Source organism: Erpetoichthys calabaricus, chromosome 8, assembly GCF_900747795.2.
Source record: "Erpetoichthys calabaricus chromosome 8, fErpCal1.3, whole genome shotgun sequence".
In the NCBI taxonomy this organism is placed as follows: domain Eukaryota; kingdom Metazoa; phylum Chordata; class Cladistia; order Polypteriformes; family Polypteridae; genus Erpetoichthys; species Erpetoichthys calabaricus.
In genome coordinates, this window is record NC_041401.2 from 102,334,136 (window position 1) to 102,360,517 (window position 26,382).

A 26,382-nucleotide genomic window follows, 5' to 3' on the forward strand; every position below is an offset into this window, starting at 1 on the left:
GTTGGTCGTTGGCAGCCTTGCACGAGGGCAGATGGCTTTACTTGCATAAAATTATGGGGTATGATATGGAGTACAATAAGGGTGGCTGGCTTTTGGCAGGGAGTTTTAATCTGCTGTTTAATGCAAGTCTTGGGGAGTTTGCCAGCAAGTGGTTTCTGCAGCATAGCACACCCAGTTACGTAGCCTGTTGCCTGCAGTGCTCCTTGACAACCAACTGTACGTTCCTCTCCACCAATAGGTAAAGTACACAACATGAGGGCTTTGGGTCTCAACAGGTACAGATTTTGTTCAAAAGGTAGGTGGCATGGTCTCCCGAGAAATGGCTGCTAACTGGGGGGGGGGATCAGTTTTGAGATTTTTGGTAGGAATTGTCAATGCTAGGTGAATGATGTCCATATCTGAATTTTTTTTTTTTTTTTTTTTTTTTAACCCATCTTTGCAGATGAAATGCCAAGTGTTAAGTTTCACTGCATCATATTTGTAGTGAAGTGTGCATTCATCACTAATACTTGTACATTAGCTCATAAATTTTGAACTTGCCTTATTTGCAATGTATTTAATCAAATTGATTGTGATATGAGCTCTTTTATTCAGCTTCCCTTTGGTTTGCAGGAATTAAAGTGATGTTTGCTCAGCATGTGAGCTGTTACTTCCTCTACTCGACCACACTTGCATTAACAGTGTATGGTCAGTGATCTTGCATGGCTTAACACCTCCTTGCAGTATGAATTGTTCAATCTTTAATAATCTGCCATTAGAGTATACCAATACCCTGCTATCCTCTTCTGTGGTTTTGTTTTCTTCTCTTTGGATCGGACTTGGTTTGTCCTGAATATTACCTGTGTCTACTCCTCTTTTAGAGGATGGCATGGAGGAGGCAGTCATCTATGAAGGTACATTTCGAGGAGATGCCAGCACCTCCAGCTGAGGGTCGCTGGGCTGTGAATTGGCAGACCTGGTCCAGGTGTGTTTTAGAGAGGGGGTATGTACCCCTAAGATGGTGCTGGAGGGGACTCCAGACCACACCAGCGGAGATAAATGGGTCACCAGAAGGCTTAATGCGTTTACATGAAGGAACAAACAATAGTATAAAATTAAAAATGCATAGTGATGAAAATTCTTATAACAGGGATACATTTTTAGGGAAGAGAGCAGAAAAGGTGGTGGGTTTGCTGTTCTGTAAACGGAATTTAAACAAGCTTTCTTCAGCTGGACAATGAGCTCTTATTGAGAACATCTAGCTTCAGCTGGAAAGCGTTAGAGATAAAGGCCTTATTTTAGGGGTGTTGTCATACTAGACCTCCCAATGCAGGCAGTAATTTCAGTGCACTTTTTAGTAATATTAAGACAGGTTTACAGGGGGATATTCTAGTCATGCAGGACTTTAACTACCCAAATATTAACTGCTAACCTCACAAGAGCAGGAGCATTTGGTAGTATCCAGGAACGGTTTTGTATATGGTATGTTAAAGCATCAACACAGGAGCGGATGCCCGTTTGGATTTAGTCTCTTGTAATAGAATTGACGGTGTAGAGGTGATTGAGCCACTAAGGTCCAGTGACCATAATACAGTTCTCCGTGTTTTGAAAGAGTGGGGATGAAAAGACTAAAACTGTTAAGTTTAACTTTGGTAGAGCAAATTTGAGCACACATGAGGCAAGTGTGGAAACAGTCGAGGAGCAATTGAACATGCCCAAATTTTGGTATTAGTAGGAAATTAAAAAAAAAAAAAAAAGCACTCCACAGTGGTTTAATAAAGAGTTAAATAGAATATGCCAGTCATTTTCTAAACTGCTTTGTCCTGAGCAAGGTTGGTGGATGTGCTGGAGCCTGTCTTGGAAACAATAGGATGCAAGGCAGGAACAAACCCTGGGCGGGGCACTAGTCCATTGCAAAGCAGACACGCATATAAACACACACCATCCATGCACTCAGTTGAATTTAGTAGCGCCAGTCTTCCCTACGTGCAGGTCTTTGGACTGAGAGGAAACCCATGCTGACACAGGAAGAACATGCAAACTCCATGCAGGGACAACCCAGGATGCAAACCCTGGTCTTCTTACTGCAAGGCAGCAATACTACCACTGTGCCCCCCACTATATAAGGTATTTAAGACTAATAACTCCAATGTGAATTGTAAGGCGGGCGGCACGGTGGCGCAGTGTTAGTGCTGCTGCCTCGCAGTTAGGAGACCCGGGTTCGCTTCCCGGGTCCTCCCTGCGTGGAGTTTGCATGTTCTCCCTGTGTATGCATGGGTTTCCACCCACAGTCCAAAGACCTGCAGGTTAGGTGGATTGGCAATTCTAAATTGGCCCTAGTGTCTGCTTGGTGTGTTTGTGTGTGTCCTGTGGTGGGTTGGCACCCTGCCCGGGATTGGTTCCTGCCTTGTGCCCTGTGTTGGTTGGGATTGGCTCCAGCAGACCCCCCGTGACCCTGTGTTCGGATTCAGCGGGTTGGAAAATGGATGGATAGATGAATTGTAAGGCAGATTAAAATATGAGGGCAACCATTAAAGACAGTTGGAGAGCCAATAAGCCAAAAGATGACCCAAAGAGATTCAGTATTTTAGAAGTAAAAGAACAGTCAAGGGGGAGGCGACATACACCAGGACCAGTGAAGGGAAATTAAAAATTACAAATAGATGGGCAGCAGATGCTCAGATTTCACATTTTTCTGCAGTCTTCACATAGTTAAATGGGAATACTAAGGAGGTACTGAGTGATTTGGAAATTGTAGAGGGAGAAGTACAGCTCAGGTTGAAATGGGACAAAATCATTCGAATCACCAAGACCAGATATTTATCCTCAAGTTCTAAAGGAGGTTAGCCAGAATGAATGTATATAAACCTGGGACACACATTTTTAACAAGTCACTGTGGAAATTCTGAAGGACTGGAAAGTGGCAAATATCATTGTTATATAAAAAGGGGGATCGGGCACATCCGAGCAGCTATAGGCCAGTAAGCTTGATGTGCATCACTGGAAAATTAATGGAAGGAGTTAAAGATAACGTTGAGCAACACATGTCAAGTACAGGCATTTTTCTGAACAGTCAGCATGGGTTCAGAAGTGGGAAGTCGTGTTTTACTAACAGTTTTATGAGGAAGTAACAAAAGGATATGATCAAAGTGAAACGTATTATTTATCTGGACTTTCAGAAAGCATTTGTTTAGGTGCCACATTAGAGGTTGGGCAATCATCTAAAAGAAGTTGGAGTTCAGGGTGTGGTGTGCAGAATTGGCTCAGACACAGGAAGCATCGGGTTATGGTGCGAGAAACATCAGAATGGGCTGATGTTAAAAAAGCTGAGCCTTTTCAGTTTAAGCTAAAGAAGATTAAGAGGAGACAAAATTGAAGTGTTTATAAACTTATGAAGAGTATTAGTACATTGGACTTCAGAGACTTTCAAAACTAGACTAGATTTTATTTTGGAAGAATTAAGCAGATTGGACCAGCAAGTGTTGTCGGGCTGAATGGCCTTTTCTCATCTATAATGTTCTAATGACTGTTGTCCTTTTTGAAAGAGCGTGTGAGGTGGTATTAAAAATGGAGTACAAGTCGGCTTATTATTCATTTGGAAATGAGTGAATGTCAACTAGTTCAAACATGAGTACATACAGTAACACTAAGTCGTTATGCAAGAATATGAAAAAAAGGAATCTTTGCAAATGAGGAGCCAAACAGACATTAAGGATATTACTGGTGTGATTGGAGCAGCAAATTGATGTATAAAGTCAAAACAGTTGGGCTGTTATAAACTGTATGTGTAGGCTTAGATAATGTTTTGAAATGGTGAGAGAAGCTAGTTGAGCAGGATTGATGACTTGTAGATTTGAATGACAGATAACCCAACAGTTTTGCAAAAACACAATAGCTGATTTGATCAACTGTGTTGTCTGTGAATATTTCACTGTGAGTAACCAACCAAACACTACTTTGTTTTTGTTATTGCTAGTCTTGTCTACAGCAAAGCAAATGAGTAGCTGATGATTTATGAAATGCAGTCTTAACTGTTAAAATTCATGTCAGTCCCTTGCCTTATTTCCTTTATTTTTCATACATTACCTGCTAAGTAAATGGTCTGTGATGTACTAGTTCAGATCATTCTGTTTAAAATGCCGAAAATTGGTTAAGCTTTTGTTCATTGGAAATATTACAGATTGTAGTCACAAGTGAGCAGCAGATGTTGCAGTCTGTCAGATCTGGGACAGACTTTCCCCAGGGTTATAGTTCTGCTCAGTGCTGCCAGGATAGGCTCTGGCCCACCACACCTCCAAAGTAAGCAGGTTGAAGTATTTGAATTTCTTCATCACACGGTGTGTAAAATACAGTAGCCCTCTCATCTTGGCTAAAAGTTTGGAGCGACTTAAAAACAAATCCTGCCCAACTAGCATGAGCTAGAAGCACTTTGACCACGGGGAAGGTGTTATATGACTAAAATCATATCTCACAAGTGTCTTTAGTTTTTGGTCAATGGTTTCTGTGGACCTGTGTGGACTGTATGCATCTTACTTGTGGACAATTGTCTCCAGCAGGGCGCGCTTGCTGTCTGGGATTGTGTTCTTTCTTGCATGCAGGACATACTTGAATCTTATATATGTTAAGGGTGAAGCCCAAAAATGGGATAAATCTAACATTACCCAGGTGAAGCTCACATTATCCAAAAGACCTGGGTAAAGCCGGAATAAAATATGAGTTTCTAACTTTACCCGGGTAATCTTAGGTTTATCTACCCAGATTCTATCCATCCATCCATCCATCCATCCATTTTCCAACCCGCTGAATCCGAACACAGGGTCACGGGGGTCTGCTGGAGCCAATCCCTGCCAACACAGGGCACAAGGCAGGAACCAATCCTGGGCAGGGTGCCAACCCACCACAGACCCAGATTCTAACAAAATGTTATTTCCAATTCCAGCTTTACCCAGGTAATGCTAGGTTTATCCAGTTTTCTGAATTTACCCATAACATGTGGAACAGAAAAGATATATATGTGTGAAAAGCAGGTATCATAGAATGTGTGACATTTTTAGGCAAAGCATGAAATGCCTGTGTTACTTTAATAAGCTATACACTTAGGCATTGTATAAAATACCTAGGCACTATACAGAACAACAAATACTATTTAGGTAAAGTGTGAAAAGTGAGTCATGAGAAGGCCTTTATTTAAAATACATGTATGAAAATGAACAAAGAAATACACAATACATTGTATAGGACTTTCTTACTGAAAAAAACTACTTGTTGCAATAAGGACGGCTAGAATGGAATTTTGAATTGGATTTATAGTAATTGTCTTTTTCACATGAGTACTTCATATTTTGACACTTGTTCTTGAACATACACCTAACAAAACTTTGACCCTCTTCCTGTGGACTGAGCGATAGCAGCTGATCAAAGAGGTATTTCGTGATCAGGGACATTGGTCACTAGCAGAAGTATTGCATAGAATGCCTAGGAAATGTTTGAAATTTTAATCGTTTCATACATTGACGTCCCATTTTTGGCATTCTGTAGATTTCCTAAGCATTCTACACAATACCTAGTTTCACACATTGACGATAACATATATATTTAACTTGCTTTAAAATGTAACTTTCACTGCCAATATACAGTGTAGTATAATTATTTATATATGCATATCCAGGCCGATGAGAAGTCATTTTAGCAGTGCAATCATCATCCAGTTCTTCAGTGGGAATGCTGCTGATTGTACGCCCAGTTTAGCAGAATGCAAGGCATCGTTTTGCAGACAGCTTCTGGCTGATAGATTGTTCCTCTTCATTATAAATACTCAAACATTTTGCATATTTAGTGAGCTTTTTATGAAACTTACCAGGTATGGATAACTACCATCTGAGCTATGTTATATAGGGACTGTGCCCTTCTAATACCCAAACAGCATCTTTTTTTTTCCTATCTGTACGCTGTGCACCTGCTCTATTCACTGATGGCCTCTGCCTGAAAGTGATGAGTCAGGCCTGCTTTAATCAACCAAAATCCCTGCCTGAAAGAACTATCCCATGGACTGTAAATAGCAGAGCAGACAGTGGTCCCTGGTCATATATTGATCATCTCCAAACAGGGCACATCAGCACATTTAAGTATCCTGTCTGAGTTGCCTCCACTTGTTTCTGTCCATCTCCCTGTCAGGTTCTTTCCATCAGCTGATTTAATCAAATAATGTGTTTGGAATGATGATGGATAATCAATAGTGCCATCAGCAGTATGTCTCTTCAGCGGTGGGAATGTCGATCACGTTGAGAGGTTTACTTACCTCAGCAGTGACAATCATGTTTCCCATGACTCTTCCTATGAAATCAGTAGACAGGTTGGGAGAACATGGGGGGTCATGAGGTCACTGGGAAGGGGTGTGTGGTGCTCCTGATATCTTTGCTAAAGGACAAAGCTCTGAGTCCTGCTGCTCCCTGTTTTGCTATATGGTTGGGAGACATGAATGCTATGAAGTGATCAGAGATGAAGTCCAGACTCCTTCAGTGACTGTGTCTCTTCAGAGAATCCTTGGGTGCTACTGGTTTAACTTTGTGTTGAATGAGCGATTTCTCATGGAGTCCTGAATGAGGCACATTACTTGCATTGTGAGGGAGCGAGGGTGATTTGTCTGACAGGATCCTCATTGCTGAGGACCTGAATAGCTGGACCAGGCTAAGGGGACGCCCATTGTAACACCTGGTTGCTGCGAGATAGATGGTCCAGTCTCAGCCTCTAGAAATGACTATGTGTCTACCTTTTTGACAACCAGGATTCTGAGCTGTTTCGACGTGTGGTGGGTGCAGCAACAGGCTGTACCAGTGAATGCTCCCCAATCTGATCTGACCTGGAATAAACTTCACCAATCACTGTGGCACACTTCAAACCTTTGGTTACAACAGTACAAACTGGTGAAATGGAAGAGTGAATTGAAAAAGGGTACTCTGTGTACTGTGTTGTGTTTTTAAAATGAACTATGGTGCTCCAAGCGTTATTTGAATTTCTCTGTACTGCTCTTATTGCACAAGTTACATGGAGACAATTAACCAGCCATAGACTCTGTGATTCAGTGCCTAGAAGGCTGGGCTGACCAACTCATAACTGTGAAATACCTCTAACCCACTGTCAGAATTTTCTGACTATTACCTCATTGTGATTTCTGTTTCTAGTCAAAATGAATCATAAAAAGTTGAACCAACATTCACATTTATTTTGCAAAACCTGCATTTTATTTTCCTTCCACTTTTAAGTCCTAGACATTGTAATAGTTAGCAACAGCTCCATTGCATAAGGAAGGTAAAGAAAGAACACACAAGTTGACAAACTTTCTAAAAGCTGTATGTAAGCTGAGTACTCCAGGGGCTGTTAGTAACCTAGCAAGCTCTCTTCCCAGACAGAAGTATCTTAAACACTACATGACAGATATATATAGTGTGTGTATTCAGAAGCACAGCATATATGAATATATGTATTTTTTTATATACTAGGGGGCCTCGCCTCTGCTCACTTCACTCATCAACCCCTTTCCCCCCAGCCAGTGCTACATGCCGTTGTGAAGAGGTGGGCTGAACACACCCCAAGGAGACGCATCCGCTCCTCCGAAACCCCTCTTAAATGGCGATACAATAGGAAACAAATACATTTTTTTTACCTCCTCTTTGCTTGATCAGCTGCTGGCTTGCTGCTGCAGTCATGCCACATGATCTGCATTTCGTGCGGTGCTTTGAACATTTAAAAGCCTGTACAGCACCTGTCCTTTTGACTCACTGCCTTGTCTCTCTTCTCCCCCAGACATCCTCAAACACTATGCAATCTCTTTTTGCTGTTCTGTTATTTCCCGGTATAGTATTTTCCATTTGTTTGCGCTAATGCAATCTTTACTCTCATTTTTTTTGCGACTTTTGAATTTTCCTACTTCCATTATCTCTAACCCGCTCTGCATGTGTATCACAGGACTCGCTTTCAAAGGTTGTATGACGTGACTTGTCCGCCTCGCGGAGCGTGAAAGTGTCTCTCTGTCTATTTGTCTCTCTTCCAAAGATCACATCTTGTCGCAAGTTTTTCTTTTTATAATAGAGAGATATCTTTCTATTATATAAAAAAATCTTGGGACTAGACAAGACTTTTTCAGAGAGACACTTTCACGTCACGCGAGACGAGACTTTGTGCTAAGAGATTTAACCATGCCCGGGGTCAGAAATAAAAGCCAAAGAGTAGACAAAGTAGAACGTTGTAAAGAGGACCAAAAACATTGGCGCGGTACACATGCAAAGCAGGTTAGAGATAATAGATGTACGAAAATTTGAAAGTCTCAAAAAAATGATAGTAAAGATTGCATTAGTGCAAACAAATGGAAAATATTACTCGGGAAAATAACAGCACAGCAAAAATAGATCGAATATATTGTTCGGATTTAAACTTTAAGTCGGAGACTTGTAGATCGTCTAATTTGTGTTGCCATCAGGGAAAAGTAGTGTTTCTTCCCAATGAAGAGGAGTTTCTGTGAGAATGAAAAGATTTGTTGTTTGGTGTAAGTGAAATCCACATACACTGTCACGCTTGGGTCACAGAGTTACACAGATACACAGGAGATTTTAGAGGCAAAAACATTATTCAAACACTTCAAACAAACATAAGTCTCTTTCAGAACGGAATCGAGCTCCATGTGTAGTCGGAGGGGACTGTTCCATCTCTCAATTAAAAGAATTAAAAATCTTCCTCTTCAATTGGGTGCACCTCGGGAGCGGGACCCCCAACAGGAGCAGTCTGGGGGAGAATAGAGACAAGGCAGTGAGACAAAAGAACAGCTGCTGTACAGGCTTTTAAATGTTCAAAGCGCACGCGAGATGCAGATCATGTGGTACGGCAGCAGCAGCAAGCCAGCAGCTGATCAAGCAAAGAGGAGGTTAAAAAAAAAAACTGTACTTGTTTCCCATTGTATCACCATTTAGGAGGGGGTTTTGGAGGAACAACCGCGTCTCCTTGGGGTGAGTTCAGCCCCCCTCATCACAACGCGAGTGGCAGAGACGCGAAGTGGCTGGAGCGTAGCACAGGCCTTTGGTGAGCATATAAATGCAAACTTGACTCATTCTCTCATTAGCAAAAGGACCATTTCCTGTTTACTTAAAAAGCTGAAATTTGCCAGTATTGCACATCTAGGGCAGTAGGCATCCACTAAGAAAGGACATTTCGATATATCCTTATTTAGAAGTAAAACCCAACTACAAAATAAAAAAAACTAACGAAATACCACAAAGTCTCAAAAATGCCTTTAATGATTTGATTGAAATTTTGTGACATTATAGAAAATGAAAATTAGCTGGACTGTTTTTTTAATTTGCTGATATTTCTTAATATCTGTGCTGACAAGGGGCTTTATGCAAATGAAGGATGCGGTAGAAAATAATTGATGTTCCATGTGAACAGCACCCCTACCCAATAGGGTGGATGGGTGACTGAAGATGGTGTCCTGGAACAGAAAAAAGATGCATGATCAGGTTTGGTGTATACAGTCAGGTCTGAAACACAAGGTGAAAGTACAGTGAAGGGCAAGGAATGCTCAATGGTGAGCAAGCAAGCGCATTATAAACCTCTAGTGCTGGTGACAGGCGCTATAGCTGTGAACACTAGAAGTGAAATGGGAGAGAGATATATGTAGAGGCAGAAGTGGCATCCTCAGGCACAAGAGCAGTGTGGACGAACAGCAACCCATATGAGCTACTCCACTGCAATATACACTCAAATCTACAGACTTTAAAAGGAGACCAATTCCTCCGAAATCTTTTACATTTACATCTGCGTCTGCTTATTTTGGGATGCCCCACACCCTTCCCTCACCAAAATTCTTTACATATACATTTGCTTCTGGGGACTTTAAAAAGAGACCACATGGAAATGTTGAGAAACACAAGAAGAAATATTTGAGTGTGAGATGTAAACAAGTGAAAATCGTAAGCATGTGATGTTTATAATAATGACATTATACACTCAAATTTCACATTATTCCTACAGATTACCCATTTCAATTCAAAAGAATACATATTCCTGTAAATTGCAATTTGAAATGACTATCAACAAAAACCAAGTCACTAGGAAGTGCAGAAATTGATCTAATGAGGGAGTGTTTTGTTATTGTGCATTGTTTACATATAGCATGTTGAAGAGTAGGCAGCTCCAGTGACCTAATATTAGTTCTTATTTGGCTGACACCTTTAACCAGGGTGACATACAACATTTGAGACACAATTAGTCACACAGTATCAATAGCAGGATTTGTCTAGGTCCAAAGCCTTAATCACACCACACTGCCTGCCAATAATATTAGCCCTTGGTTAAAAAAAAAATATTTATATATATATACTGCAATAGTGCTCAACAGGAAGTGCACCATATCAAAATGAGAATGAATATGTAATATGATCCCTAATTCTTTGCAAAGCGATCTTTGAAATATTCAAAATAATGACAGATGATACTACTGTTCTTGATATCTTTGATTTATATAAAAGGTACTTGCAGTTGGAGATCCACAAAGGGAGAAAAAACGAATCATGTATCATAAAATAGTTTTTATTCCTGAGCTTTCAACCCCTGTCAGGGGTTTTCATCAGAGGATAATGCTTAGACTTACAAGACGTATCACAGACCTTCTCTTCCATAAAAGGTACTATATAATGCTCGATTAGACTTATTGATTGTTGTGTGCAACACTTTGACAGGGTTAAAGGTATGAAAAGCACTATATAATATATTAATTGTAATATTACTTTGCACATTTCTTTTTGACATTTCTCAGAGCAAAAGGAACTATACAAAATAAACACTGATGCTAACATGGATTCTGATTTCATGGCCTGTTACTTTGTGCAGAGCCGTACGTTTAGAACGTACTGAATGTGAAGTAAAGCATAGTGAAATAATTCATCCTTAAGTATAGAAACAATTCAAGATTAAAAAGAAGAAGCATTTTTCCTCTTTTTGCCTTTTATTCTACGTGTATAACAACTTTTCTCTATTCTTGTGTGGACTGTTTGCTTGAATTTTTACTCAACCTTTTTAAAACTAACCTTTTTGGACTGAGAGATTTCTTTTGGCACGCGTCTGTCCCATCATTGATCCTGCTTTATTTACCAGCAGCTACACTAAAAGTTTGAAACCGTGTGCATCTTGGGTAATATGAAAAACATCCATCCATCCATTATCCAACCTGCTATATCCTAAATACAGGGTCACGGGGGTCTGCTGGAGCCAATCCCAGTCAACACAGGGTGCTAGGCAGGACACAAACCCTGGGCAGGGCACACACACACAAACACACACTAGGGACAATTTAGGATCACCAATGCACCTAACCTGCATGTCTTTGGACTGTGGGAGAAAACCCACGCAGACACGGGGAGAACATGCAAACTCCATGCAGGGAGGACCTGGGAAGTGAACCTGGGTCTCCTAACTGCGAGGCAGCAGCGCTACCCATATAGAATATGAATAGTGTATTATTATTTGTCCTTGATTATTTGCCCTGTGTTTGATTTTACAGCTTATAATGCCTGATTATTGTAAGCTGCCAAGCACCAATTAAACTAATCTCCGGTTTATTCCTTTGGCTTTATGCTGTTGTCACAAGCCCGTGGAATAAGATGCAAAGTGGCCACTCTCTGTATTTAAATCAATAGGCGCTTTGATAAGAAAAGCTAAAAAAACAATTTAACCTCATATAATTACTTGTGTTCCTGTTTTCAACTATTTACTGTATTCTCCTAGTTTGTGTTCAGGCAATTCCAATGGAGCATAATGGAAAAATGTCCATTCATCTTCTAAAGGACTTACCAAGTTCAGGGTTGCAGCAAGCCAGGACTTATCTTGGGAGAACTGGTCCAGAGCCAAGCCTAGAAGGATGCCTGCTCATCTCTCTCTCACACACACACACACACACACACACACACACACACACACACACACACACACACACACACATCAGGCCAGTTTACACTCACCTGACATACTTGTCTTTGGAGTGTCTGAGGAAAATCCATACATACTGTACACAGGTAGAACATTCAAAGTCTATGTAAATAGTACCTGGGCCTGAAATTTGAAGGGGGAGAGTTGCCCTGGTGCCACACTTCCTCAATATATTTTTAAATACAGATGAGTTAAGGAGAGAAACTGTTGTAAGACTGGTGGATTGAAATTATGACTGCATAGAAAGGAGGAGAAATATTACACTCCCTGCCTAACTCACATTAAGTAATTCACATCAAGCCATGTTGTGTGTTATTCTTCTGATATATTGGTGTTAGCAGTGGGATGCCAATCTATAGAAGCAGCACCGCATAATAAAGTTAACATTGCAGGACTGGTGATGTGACTTCTTCATCTCACAGCGAAGTATACTGGTGGTAACATTGGGAAGCTACTGGAACACTGTTGGAGTTAGGCAGGCTTAATAGTGGAAGTTCTTCTCTACAAATGTTGACGAATGGTTACGTTTAGGAAGAGAGGCACAGGCAGCAACATGGTACAAACTGCACATAAGAATGGACACCTGTATGTATATGTATATCTAAATCATAATTATAATAAAAAGGTATTTGTTGTATCTGTCAAGAGATTTGAGGGCATAGCTGCCTGTTTGCCTGCCTGTTGCAGGGACATACGTAAGTTGATAGCTAACACATAACTAAATGCAATTGTTCATTAAATTTAAAGTGTCATTTTTATTTTATTGTCAAGAAAGGTATTGGCCCACCAATGGCAAGCACACACCTTCACAGTTATTCTCATTACCATTTGGCTTTTCTCTCCCTTGAAGTAATTCTTTCTTAAGCATATCCCTTCAATTATTTTGTCTTTCTGACATGTTCTAATACTGTATATCCACTTTCATGAAACTCTTTAATAGATTACAGGTTATGGTTATTCGTTGCTCCTGATATAACATTATGCATCACTACTGAAAACTTCAGCTTTGCAGTACTATTTTAATATTTCCTAGGACTGTTACCCTGGAGCTCAAGCGTATTTTCCTTATCACGGTCGATCTTTTTCATAGATGTATTTTGCATTTCTTTAGAATAATGCTGGCTGGCTATCTGAGTGAACTGTATGACACTCTAAACAAACCGTCTCTACAAACAAAAGCCCCAGGGTCCTGACACCCCGAGAAGCTCCTAAGTTATTTTGCCTGGAGTGAAACAACAAGGTGCAAAGTTTGTGTCTCCGTGACTATACTGTCACACAGGGGTGGAGGCCTCGCAGCTTTCAGAGTCCAAACATCCTTTCCCAAGAAAGTCCTGCAATTCTTTGTATTATTATTACTGGGCTTTAAGGTAATTGTGTTTGCACCCAGGACCTACTTAAATGAATCGATCTATTAATTTAAATGGGGCGGCACGGTGGCGCAGTGGGTATCGCTGCTGCCTTGCAGTTAGGAGACCCGGGTTCACTTCCGAGGTCCTCCCTGCATGGAGTCTGCATGTTCTCCCCGTGTCTGTGTGGGTTTCCACCCACAGTCCAAAGACATGCAGGTTAGGTGCATTGCCGATTCTAAATTGTGCTTGGTGTATGTAGGCTGGCGCCCTGCCCGGGGTTTGTTTCCTGCTTTGTTGGCTGGGATTGGCTCCAGCAGAGCCCCCTGACCCTGTAGTTAGGATATAGCAGGTTGGATAATGGATGGGTGGATTAATTTACATGCATGACTCCATTTTGCTTCCATAGAGATGTCCCTTATTTTATCATTTCCAAATCAAAACGTCATCAAAATAGAAGAACATTAAGGTCCAAAATCAGACAAATAATAAAAAATATGTATGCCTGACCTTAGAGAGACGGTCCGTCACTTTTTGGAAATTGTTTCTCCTTAGCTCTTCTTATGCTATTATTTAGATTACAGAGTCGACTGTGAGTTTTCTTTTCTTGGTCATGAAAGCTTCTTTTACCCATTGATCCTACAATAGCAAAACACATACACATATACACAGGTCTTAACAATCTTCCATTCATATTCACTTCCATCATAGTCCATTTTAGGACTACAGGGGCTGGTGTCTTCCTTGGCAGCACAGAGTGTGAGATAGAGATCGACTATGACGGGGGTCCACTAACACGGGGCCACTTCAGGGTGTCCACTCAGCGTAATCTGTGTGTCTTTGGGTGTGGTTGGACAAGAAGAGAAAGACCAATGCAGACACAGGGAGAACATTCAAAGTTCACTCAGACAGTGTCTGGGCCAGGACCTAGGAATCAGTTTAAATTTATAGAAAGGGAGCTGAGGTTGAGTGATTTCGCGTTTCGGGATGGCGCACTCTAAACTGACTCAATCTGCCCAGGTTTGTTTTGCACCAAAGTTTGTATGGAGTTCAATCAAATGAAAGCCAGTACAGAAATGACAGCACTTGTCATCTTCATGTTTAAATTTAATTAATCACAATACCACAAATAAAAAAATAACCTGTTTACTTTTGTGAACTACTTTCACCTGTTGACAAAGGACATGGAAACATGTTTCCTTCAGTTTCTTCCTTTTTTAACCTTAAGTAAAACAATTACTATACAGCCAGATTACAGTTACAGTACATTAGAAATTTAAATGCATATATATGTCCATTTTTACCATATTTATATTTTTCAGTATAAGAGTTCACTTAATGCTATTGATTTTGCTGTGCAGTAAGTATGAATAACACTTTGCGTTTCCTGCCTGGGATTGGTTCCTGCCTTGTGCCCTGTGTTGGCTGGGATTGGCTCCATCAGACCCCCGTGACCCTGTGTACGGATTCAGCGGGTTGGACAATGGATGGATGGATGGACAAATTGACAATGCAAGAACATATTTTTGCAATAATAAACTTTCTTTGAGGAATGATTTTCCTACAACACAAGAGATCATTTCCATTAAAAAAAAAAAACATTTAATCATGAAGGAAAGAAGAACTGTAACCAGATATGATTGGGTTTTAAAAGTAAGATGCCTGCAATGCCCATAAATAAATATGATTGAAGAATTTTCTTATTGTAGGATATGGGGTGACTTGACACAGTATCTGTAATATAAGATGGTTTTACTATAAAGAATTTTATATTTAACATCCTTGCATGTTTTCATCAAGTATGTTCTTATAGTGGGCAGCACGGTGGCGCAATAGTAGCACTGCTGCCTGGCAGTTAGGAGACCCGGGTTCGCTTCCTGGGTCCACACTGCGTGGAGTTTGCATGTTCTCCCCGTGTCTACGTGGGTTTCCTCCCACCGTCCAAAGACATGCAGGTTAGATGGATTAACGGTCCTAAATTGTCCCTAGTGTGTGCTTGGTGCGTGTGCACTGCGGTGACCCTGTAGTTAGGATATAGCGGGTTGGATAATGGATGGAAGGATGTTCTTATAGTTTAATACAGTAACCTGGACTAAGCTGGCTCACAACATTGATAAATGGGCGGTCTAACCTTACAAAAGGCAGCACAGCGACACAGTGGTAAATGGTGATGCCCCACAGCTCCAGACTACAGAGTTCAAATACGAGATGTGCCTACTGCCTGTGTGGAGTTTGCATGCTCTCCCTGTGTGTGTGTTGTTCTAAGGGCACTCTAATTTTCCATCCACATCACAAATTAAACTCTCAATTGTCCTGGTGTACATGTGTAAGTGAGCACTGTGTTTGAGATCTATTCGAGGGAAAACTCAGACTTGTTCCTGGCGCTGCCAAAATACCGTCATGTAATGGAAGAAGCAAGCTTACAAAATGTACCCATAGAAATACAATAGTTTGCCTTCATTTTAATATATGCATGCTTCATCAAATAAACAATGTAAAATGTCCCCTGTGTATATAATGTTCTCTGTCCCAGCCATTAAATATGCAAGAGCAGCTTCCCACCTCCTATATTCAAAAGCAGTCCATGTCACTTTTGTCCATTTTATAACATACTCATCCAATCGGAAGGTAAGAGGAGCTAGTGAGACTGAGCATAAAGGGGGGAAAGAATCCTGGGATACCAGTCCAATTTAGGCCACTGTCACACATACACACACCTTCACTCATACTGGACAAATTTAGAACAGACAGATAACCTAACCTACATACAGTATCTACATGTCTGTGAAGTATGGAGGAAAATCCACAGACTTCTCACAGGCCATGATATGAGTGAAGAATTCAGCAGATGTTAAGCAAAAGGTTGATTATGGACCATGTACAGCTGAAGCACCACTGAATTTCACAAAATAACAAAAACAGTATTTTGAAAGTTGTGAGGAAAACCGTTACCAGTGAGAAGGCTAAACTAATAAAGTACATGCAAACATTATACAAAAAGATGTGATTCAAGACTCTGTTCTGAACTGAAATATTTGCGTTCTTTAGGCATTGACAGTTCAGTTGGAATGAAAGCTCATAGAACACGGCAGTGTGTGTGTGTGTGTGTGTGTCTTCCCGCCGATAAAACAACATAACCCACTGAACCCTTCGCGCCCCCACATATCATCGACCCTTGCCCACCTGTCAGACCAGATTCACACGCAAGGGCGGATAGAGAATGTGCGCTTGCCACATTGCCCCGAGCGTGTTGCCCTGTGTTGGTAGTTACCGGCCTTTCATTGTGTTGGTCATCATGCTCGTAGGAATGTCGCCCATTTAACCCCTTTGTGTCAGTGGGGACTGCGGCTCGTTGCTACGCGCGTCTCCGAGGAAGAGCGCCTTTCCCGGTCTTGTTACCAACAACAAAGCAGGTACCTGCTAATCAGATGCTCCTTGGCAGCCTCTATAACTAGCGGCGGCAGCCCGACTTGGTCATTTGCGACTTCTCACCAGACCAACCAGGACAGAAGACAAACCAATACACAATGGTGAGTTCACTTTGTCGTCAGCTTGTTGCGGGTTCTACCTTTCAGATTATGACACCATTAGTCTCTTAAAGAGCGTTTTCGCAAAGTAAGTAGATGCGATCGACGCGACTAGAGAACAAGTTTGAGGCGATTTCACGTAACCGAACAAATTCGATTGTCCTTTTATGCATGTATACTGATATTAGAACAGGATTTGAGACAGTCATGAATTTGGTGCAAGAAATGACCAAAGGATGACGAATTAAGTAGTTTACTAGGTGTGACATATTTTTGTAAGTGTCTATTTAGCCTTCTTTAAGAATTTTCATAATGAACTTATTGATATTAAATCGTGCGATCAACGAAAATTTGGTATGGACGAGAAATCCTATACAGATGTAGATTTGCTGGCTGCATCGCTTATTTTATTAAGTAACACAAATAGCGGATAAAGCATTTGACAATGTGATCAAATACACAAACGGGGTAACATTCAGACTTTAGAAGTTCACAAAGTCTCGATTTAAACACAGGCTGACTTCCTAGCCAGACTTGTAAGGTCATTTCAGCTGTGCAGTGTAGAGCTGTTGTGTGGAATTTAAAGTTGCGCCTTTTGATGAATCGTCTTGACCCTGCTGAACTGCCAATCATTTAGCCGTCAAAAACGTCCAGAAGAATAGACCCGTGGTGCTTTTAAAAGTAAAAATTATGTCTTCATTAATACCAAATTGAACTTCTGTAAATAGTATATATTTTACAATTATTTCAGAACAATAAACGAGTGTCTTTAGTGTATCTTTATATTGCTAAACATTACTTTTAAGTGTTAAAGTTACAGTTGAATCCACCATAAACAAATCTATTTAATAATTACCCATACGGTGTTAGAAACAGATTTGAAGTGTTTCCTGTAGGTTTACAGTCTTTTAACGTAATATTTTTAAATTATTCTTCTGTTTGTTTAATACAACATGATTAAGCGTCTCTGACAATACAAAAAATACTGTACTGCAAATTGGAACAATCAAATGACATTGGAAGCTGAAACACTGCTTACATGTAAATATACTCGTACAAACATTTACTTGTTTAAAATATGTTTAACTGCCATTTTATTTGTACTGTGGAAAAAAGAGTTGAATGTATTTTGACAGTAATTATGCTGGATAATTTCCTAATTTAATAATAGTTTAATTCTTTAATAAAATAAAAGTGTCCATTTTAGCATAACGTGCAGCTACAGACGGGATAGTGGGATTGATAGCTGGTGCGCATCTTCAAGAAGGCCACTGATTAATAGCAATCTACGAAGAATTAAAGATATTCTTTGGTGTTGGACATTTTATTATGCCAACATATAAGGTTTTGTGACCTTTTATTAAAATGAATGCTGAATCGGTACATTTGTGCACATTTTCAAAAAAGGTTTACAGTATTTATTCATTTTTGCATTCATATATAAAATGAGGTGACTAGCATCAAATCTTCATCAACGATATAAAAAGGTCTCTGGTCCTTAAATGTGTGCGAGTGAATATTAACGGTGTACAGCATATTTTTAATATTAATAAACAATTACTTTATATGCAATTGGTGCGCAAGACTACAGCAAAAACAAACACGTGCTCCTGACAATGTCTGAAATCTGGGCTTTGACACTTTGATCATGATAATGTTCTTGTCAAATGTATCCTCAGATCACTAGACAACTCCCTCTCAACCAGATCTTACTTTTCTTTGCTCTTCTGTTTTAGTGTAGTGAACTATTTAGTTAATTTTCCATTAATTCATTGCATTGCATAGCCCTTTCATATATATATATATACCGCACTATATAATTGTCTAGTTCTAACTGTAATTACACGACACACATTAGTTATAATTGTCTGAGCCTAAAGTAAAACTCTTAAAATGAACACAAGATTCTTTCAGTTATAATTATAAAGACTTTGTCTCATCCGTGTTTATTTTTCATGATAAATAACTTCCCAGAAGATTATTTAAGATGAAACACGCAGCCTGATTGGCCGAGCACTGCTGAGAGACGTGTTACACAAGGGTCAGGGGAGGAATGGTAAACGTGAGACCTTGCCGTGTCATATACTCCTACATAGTGGCAAATAGGAAATGTAAACCGATTTCAATGCAATTATTTTTCCATCCATCCATCCATTTTCCAACCCGCTGAATCCGAACACAGGGTCACGGGGGTCTGCTGGAGCCAATCCCAGCCAACACAGGGCACAAGGCAGGAACCAATCCCAGGCAGGGTGCCAACCCACCGCAGGACACACACAAACACACCCACACACCAAGCACACACTAGGGCCAATTTAGAATCGCCAATCCACCTAACCTGCATGTCTTTGGACTGTGGGAGGAAACCGGAGCGCCCGGAGGAAACCCACGCAGACACGGGGAGAACATGCAAACTCCACGCAGGGAAGACCCGGGAAGCGAACCCGGGTCCCCAGGTCTCCCAACTGCGAGGCAGCAGCGCTACCCACTGCGCCACCGTGCCGCCCGCAATTATTTTTTTTCTTTTCAATTCATTATACTTATATAGGCCTACCAGTTTAAAATAGTAAAAACGTTTCGTAACACTCTGACATACAAAACAAGTTAAACATGGAAATATCCACTCTCATTTATCATTCACATTTTCTTTCTTAGCGTGAGTGCATTTCCATCCACGTCGGCCAAGCCGGAGTCCAGATTGGCAATGCCTGCTGGGAGCTGTACTGCCTTGAGCATGGGATCCAGCCGGACGGACAAATGCCCAGTGACAAGACCATTGGGGGTGGAGATGACTCCTTCAACACCTTCTTCAGTGAAACGGGAGCTGGAAAGCACGTCCCCAGGGCAGTGTTTGTGGATCTGGAGCCCACTGTAATCGGTAAGAATTCTTAACAATGTACACTGAACCTTAATAATCATCACAAATACGTTATAAAGACAGGAACAGTGAGCAAGAAGGCAAGTTATGTGACTTGCTCTGGGTCACACAATGAGCTTGCAGTGATATTTTTGGCTTGTGATTTCAAAGATTCAAGTCCAACCTCTTTAATACTATACTACAATGTCAGTCAGTCAGTCATTATCCAACCCACTATATCCTAATACAGGGTCATGGGGGTCTGCTGGAGCCAATCCCAGACAGCATAGGGCACAAGGCAGGAACAAACCCCAGGCAGGGTACCAGCCCACCACAGGGCACACACACCCACACCCACACACCAAGCACACACTAGGGACAATTTAGGATCGCCAATGCACCTAACCTGCATGTCTTTGGACCGTGGGAGGAAACCGGAGTACCCGGAGGAAACCCACGCAGACCACGGGGAGAACATGCAAATGAGGACCCGGGAAGAGAACCCACCTCTCCTAACTGCAAGGCAGCAGCACTCCCACAGCCGAGACTACAATGTAACTCTTTCAATTCTTATTTTGACAAAGTCCTAAAGTGGAGAATTGTTACTGTGATTTTGCTCATCTTCTTCAACTTCTCAAATAATTCATTTGTGAGTCAGAATAGAAAATAGCAGACGCATACTAAAACGGATAATTTGGATAATATTTACACATAAGGAAAGCCAAATTAGACTTTTTATTCAGATAAAGATTTGAAACGATTAATGATAGATAGATAGATAGATAGATAGATAGATAGATAGATAGATAGATAGATAGATAGATAGATAGATAGATAGATAGATATTTCATTTGGTTGCTATTTATAAATATCAAGCGACAAATTTTATTTGTTCTGGTACAGTTATGCATAATGTACATAGTGTTAATATGTAATAGTGTTAACATAGTTCAGAGCTTGGCCCTACCTTGATCTAAACAGGTTCTGCTAGTATGTGACATAAAATGGCATACAAATATAAAAAAAAGTTAACCAACCACGTTTACTTTCCAGATGAAGTTCGCACAGGAACTTACCGCCAGCTGTTCCATCCTGAGCAGCTTATCACAGGGAAGGAGGATGCAGCAAACAACTATGCTCGTGGACACTACACCATCGGCAAGGAAATCATTGACCTGGTCCTGGACAGGACACGAAAACTGGTAAGAGCTTTGCTATAGTCACAAGACATCATTTTAAAATTTTCGTCAACTTTCTTTATACCTGGGTAACTTATATGAAATGTTAGTTTGTGCCATTCCTTTAAGAGGAGTTGCCTTCACCTGAACAGTACAGCTGAAGCTTTTATTCTTCTACTAGTTTATTCAGTCTAAGTGAGTGAGGTGTGTTGTGTGATGCAATGATGACAAAACTAACGTTACATCTCTTTCGCATCTACTGTTAGATATACTGTAGATATGCAATTCAGGGTGTGCAGTACAGTTTGTTCTTTGAAGGCAAAATAAATATTTTAGCTGCACTTCTTTCTCCACTTGTGAAACTCAGTGCGATTATTATCTTCAGACAGGGATGAATTGGTGTTACCTCATGTAACCAGCTTTTTATAAAAGAAAAATGTAAATGAAGCCACCTGTCACTCCACTCTGCCAGCAATGTGTGTGAAATCTTTCTCTTGGCAAACATGACATCTAGTGGCAAGTTGAAGAATTAGCAAAAAAAAAACAACTTCACCTAAAATAAAAACTTTCAAACTAGGAGCATTTATATTGTAAATTAATTGTGGGCACATAGAAGCTAGGAATTTAATCCTAATTAGACATTCAGTTCTTAGTCATGTCCCATTAATGGTAGAAATTCACAAAATGTCCATGACCCAGGGGACCAAAACCAAAGTGCCGCAGACCATCCTTTTCAGATACAGTAGTTGCTCAATTTCTGTTTACAGTGGCACAGTGGTTACAATTTTTGACTAAACATCCTTATTTCTAATAAGAGTTTACAGCTTCTCCTGGCCACCAAAAAAAATAATCATTCAAGTGTCACATAGGTCTGTTCCTGAGTTTTCCCCAGTGGGATATGCCTGGAATATCTGATGTGAATAGCCCACATCAAATCAATTTTTAAGTCACAGTAGAGCTATGGGATGTGATTGTTCCCTTACTGAACTGAGTCTGAAAAGGATACCCTGCAGGGCAACAAGCGAACAGTTTGTTTTATTGAGTGCATGATTCAGCCAGATTATGGGCAAAACTGTTTAAAATTGTGGTGTTTGATGTGAAATCATGACTGTGTTCAATTATGTATAGTTCTTTCTGTAAACTTCATGTAATTTATGTTTTTTCAGGCTGACCAGTGCACAGGTCTTCAAGGTTTCCTCATTTTCCACAGTTTTGGAGGTGGCACTGGCTCTGGCTTCACCTCCTTGCTGATGGAGCGTCTGTCTGTTGACTATGGCAAGAAGTCAAAGTTGGAGTTCTCCATCTATCCAGCTCCTCAGGTCTCCACTGCTGTTGTGGAACCATACAACTCCATCCTGACCACCCACACAACCCTGGAGCATTCCGACTGTGCCTTCATGGTAGACAATGAGGCCATATACGATATCTGCCGCAGAAACCTGGACATTGAGCGCCCCACTTACACCAACCTGAACCGTCTTATTGGCCAGATTGTCTCCTCCATTACAGCCTCCCTCCGTTTTGATGGTGCCCTCAATGTTGATCTCACTGAGTTCCAGACCAATCTGGTGCCTTATCCTCGTATTCACTTCCCTCTGGCCACCTACGCTCCAGTCATCTCTGCTGAGAAAGCCTACCATGAGCAGCTCTCTGTGGCTGAGATTACCAATGCCTGCTTTGAGCCAGCCAACCAGATGGTGAAATGTGACCCACGACACGGAAAATACATGGCCTGCTGCCTGCTGTATCGTGGTGATGTGGTGCCCAAAGATGTCAACTCTGCCATTGCTACTATCAAGACCAAGAGAACCATCCAGTTTGTAGACTGGTGTCCCACTGGCTTCAAAGTGGGTATCAACTACCAGCCTCCTACAGTTGTCCCTGGTGGTGACCTGGCTAAGGTACAGAGGGCAGTGTGTATGTTGAGTAACACTACTGCCATTGCAGAAGCCTGGGCCCGTCTGGATCACAAGTTCGATCTCATGTACGCCAAGAGGGCCTTCGTTCACTGGTACGTTGGAGAGGGAATGGAAGAAGGAGAGTTCTCCGAAGCTCGTGAAGACATGGCTGCTTTGGAGAAGGACTACGAGGAGGTGGGAACAGACAGTGTGGGTGATGAAGGTGAAGCTGAGGAAGGAGAAGAATATTAAAAGAACAAGAAATGCATATTGTTACTTTTCTCTGTTTAGCATCATTCTTTTTATCTGCATTTTTGTCAAAAAAGATATTCAAAAAGAAATGTAAAATGTATGCCAGATATTGTTAATACACAGCCTATTTACAGCCTTGGAATGGAAATTATTTCTGAATAACAAAATAAATTATTTTTCAATAAAATGGTTTGATTTTAAACAGAAAAGGTGTATACATGGTTAGATATTTTATATTCTCAAAACTAAAAACGATCGCCTTTGTGAAATATGTCACAGACAATCCCTTGCATAATGCATGGCCCGTCACAATATACACTGTCACTTTTTCTCCAATTGATGGTATCCCAAGGTGAATGTCATAATTATGTTAAGAAGGTTTAAAAAGGGAATTGATTTTAGGCTCTGTCCCAGTTCATTTTATTTAATTTTATACAGTTAGAGCCACTCCCTTTGTGAAGGTCCAGAATAAGTAAAATTTGTGGAAGTAGGTCTTAGACTGTCCCAAAGATAAATCCTAAAATAGTTAATTTTCAGTGTATATGTAATGTGCAATAATGAAGACTTTTCATAACTCTGCATAATGTAATCATGGACCACGTCACTAGAACCTTAAATACTGTAGATATTTTGGGAGAGCTGCTACAATAATCTTTTTCAGCAAATGTTCCTACAACAAATTAAGTCAAACTTACTTCTTAATGATAAAATGCATAATCTCTATTACATTTTTGATGTACAAATCAAGGCAGCATTCAGAGTCTATCTAGATAAAAACAACTTTTCCATTAAGGGAGGATTTGCCTAAATTCAGATGTCTAAGGAAACAGTAAATAGAGTACATCTTTGGATGGCTGAAAGTGACGGCACGATTTAACAAAACATTCCTGGGAGAGTAATTCTGTTTATTGAAAGGTGATACTGGATATATCTCAGAAAGTACAGAACAGGAGTCCTCAGGTTCAATCCTCGAAGGTCACAGTGGCTGCAGATTTTGTTCCAGCCGATTAAGTAAATGAGAAGCAACTAAAGAGAAAGAATGCAGATGTTTTATGCTAGAGAAAGCAATTAGGGGCTGAGAATCTCAACAAGCAAATTCACTAGAATGAGGCACAAAATGTTGATTGAGCACTCTTCGCTTTAATTAAAGCATTTATAATTATTTTTACACTAAAAGGATTAATTAAGGGTTGGAAGTTTGAAGAAGTGAGTTAAACAGAGCACACAATTGTTACTTTAGCAGCAATAAGTGGTTTCTATTTGAGAAGTTTCCTTTGGAACAAAAATCTGCAGGCACTGCGCCCCACAGAACCAGCCTTGAGGACTCCTGGTCTAGATGACCAGAGAAGAAACCTTGTGGTTAGTGGTGTTTCTGGGAAAGGAATCAGGATGGGACTCCAAGAATTCAAAAATTGCTATTGTCATCAATTATCTTTATGTCACTGTCTATTTTGTGCAGCCAAAGTATGGAAATTCTAAAAATTTTGCCATGAGATTAATAAACTTTATCTAACCTTTCTGCTCCAATCTAAACTTTACTAGCTGATCAAAAAAAATCACCCCACACAGCATATGATATGAAGTCAGTCATGCAAGATGCATCTCAGTTTTCATCATTGTGTAGGACTTTCCAAAAAGAAGCAACATATTGTACGCTGTCATGCCCCACAAGGCTGAATATCTTTTAGTAGACTGAGTTAACAGTGTGAAGTTGAGGGCTTCGTCTTTTAAATCATTGAACATTTACACCACCAACATTTGTCTGTCTCTGTTATTTATAACATTTTTCTTAAAAATATTTAAAAAAATGAATTTCATCAAGCACAAAAAACATGAAGTTGAAAAATAACATTGATCTTGTGCATAGGAGATGTAATATCACACATTGGAGATCAATATAGATCTCAATTTTAAAGAGTGTCCTTCTAGATTTGTTTTTTGGATTTAACAAGTTATCAGACACTTCATGAAAATGTCAGTACTCATCACTATAGAGTATCACTTTCTGCCATTATGAGAAACGTAATGAGATGATCTAATATACAAAGAAGGATTTAAACAAAGTTGTCGACCATGATCATGCATTGTCAATGAATTGTACACTTCCTGATGTTTGTGGATTTCTTCCGTATGGCAAAATGAATTCCTGACCATTCACAATTTTTTGACATCTGCAACTGATTTGACACATTCAGGGATTACAGTGCTAACAGAAAAATACAAAAGGATATAATGAAGCCTGCATTTTATAGTGCACAGTCCCAGAATGGAAATGACAGCATCCTGATTTGCAAGTTTCCTGATTAGGAAAGATACAGTCCAGCAGGTAGTGTCCAATCACTGAGAATCTTGATAAGATTTTCAAAGAATTCAGGCACCTAATATGGCAGTGGCTGGTATACTTACATCTTATTGGCCATCACAGGGCCGATTCATGCATAGACCCACGGTTGCATTCACACAGTGGCCAATGTGGAAGATCCAATCAACCTAACCTGCCCTGTCCATCCCTCCTCAGGAGGAACAGGTACTGCGTTTGAGTGAGTACATAACATACTTGTGCTCAGGGAATGTGTAAATCAGCTGACAGATATCTTTACAGATAAATTCAACGTTTTCTTGAGGCAGGCAGTGCTCCAAAACCACCACCAACCTACCCGTGTTGAAGACATCATCTGTATCTTGTCTCAATGAGTATCACCCTATAGCACTTACAGCTGTCATCATGAAGTGCTTTGAGAGGCTAGACTTGGGCCACTTCTCCAGTTTTCCTATTGCCCAAAATGTTCCACGGAAGAATCCATATCACCGTTTCTTCCCCTGGCCCTGTCCCATCTGGACAAAAGAGACACTTATTCTAGAATGATTTTCTTTATCTTCAGATCAGCTTTCACCATCATCATCCCTCAAAAGCACATAGGGAAGTTGAGTCTGCTAGGCTACAGCACTTCCCTATGCAACTGGATCCTGGACTTCTTGATAGAGAGACCACAGACAATCTGCCTTGGAAACACCTTTTCCAATATCATCACACAGAGCACTGGTGGTCCTACATGGCCTGAACACTAAGCCCAACTTTGTTCACTATGCTGACTCACGATTGTATGGCTGCTTAAGTTTGTGGATAACACAAAGGGTGTGGGCCTCATCAGCAATGGGGATGTGTCAGCTTACAGAATTTAGATACTACAATTGGTAGATTGGTGTATGTGCAACAATCTGTGTTTTAATGTGGACAAGATGAAAGAGATTATTGTTGACTTCAGGAAAGCCAATGGTGTCTGCACCCCACTGTATATTGAGGACTCTGCTGTGGAACTGGTCAAGAGCTCCATATTCCCTATGTGCACCTGACAGCTGACCTTACTT

The 26,382-nt window shown here is 40.5% G+C and overlaps 1 protein-coding gene across 2 annotated transcripts in view; it reads left to right on the forward strand.

Annotated features, from left to right (window-relative positions):
* LOC114655910 (tubulin alpha-1A chain-like) overlaps positions 1 to 23,222 on the forward strand; it is a 28,476-nt gene extending 5,254 nt beyond the window's left edge. Inside the window, exons 1-3 of one of the 2 annotated variants that reach the window (XM_028807200.2) lie at positions 19,458 to 19,706; positions 20,739 to 20,887; positions 22,030 to 23,222. In XM_028807200.2, coding sequence (XP_028663033.2) covers positions 19,586 to 19,706; positions 20,739 to 20,887; positions 22,030 to 23,013 — 1,254 coding nt within the window. In that variant the 5' untranslated portion in view covers positions 19,458 to 19,585 and the 3' untranslated portion in view covers positions 23,014 to 23,222. Of the gene's footprint in view, positions 1 to 19,457; positions 19,707 to 20,738; positions 20,888 to 22,029 lie in introns of those variants that run through there. The other variant, XM_051931071.1, reaches the window with a different exon arrangement.
* The last annotated feature ends 3,160 nt before the right edge of the window (positions 23,223 to 26,382 follow it).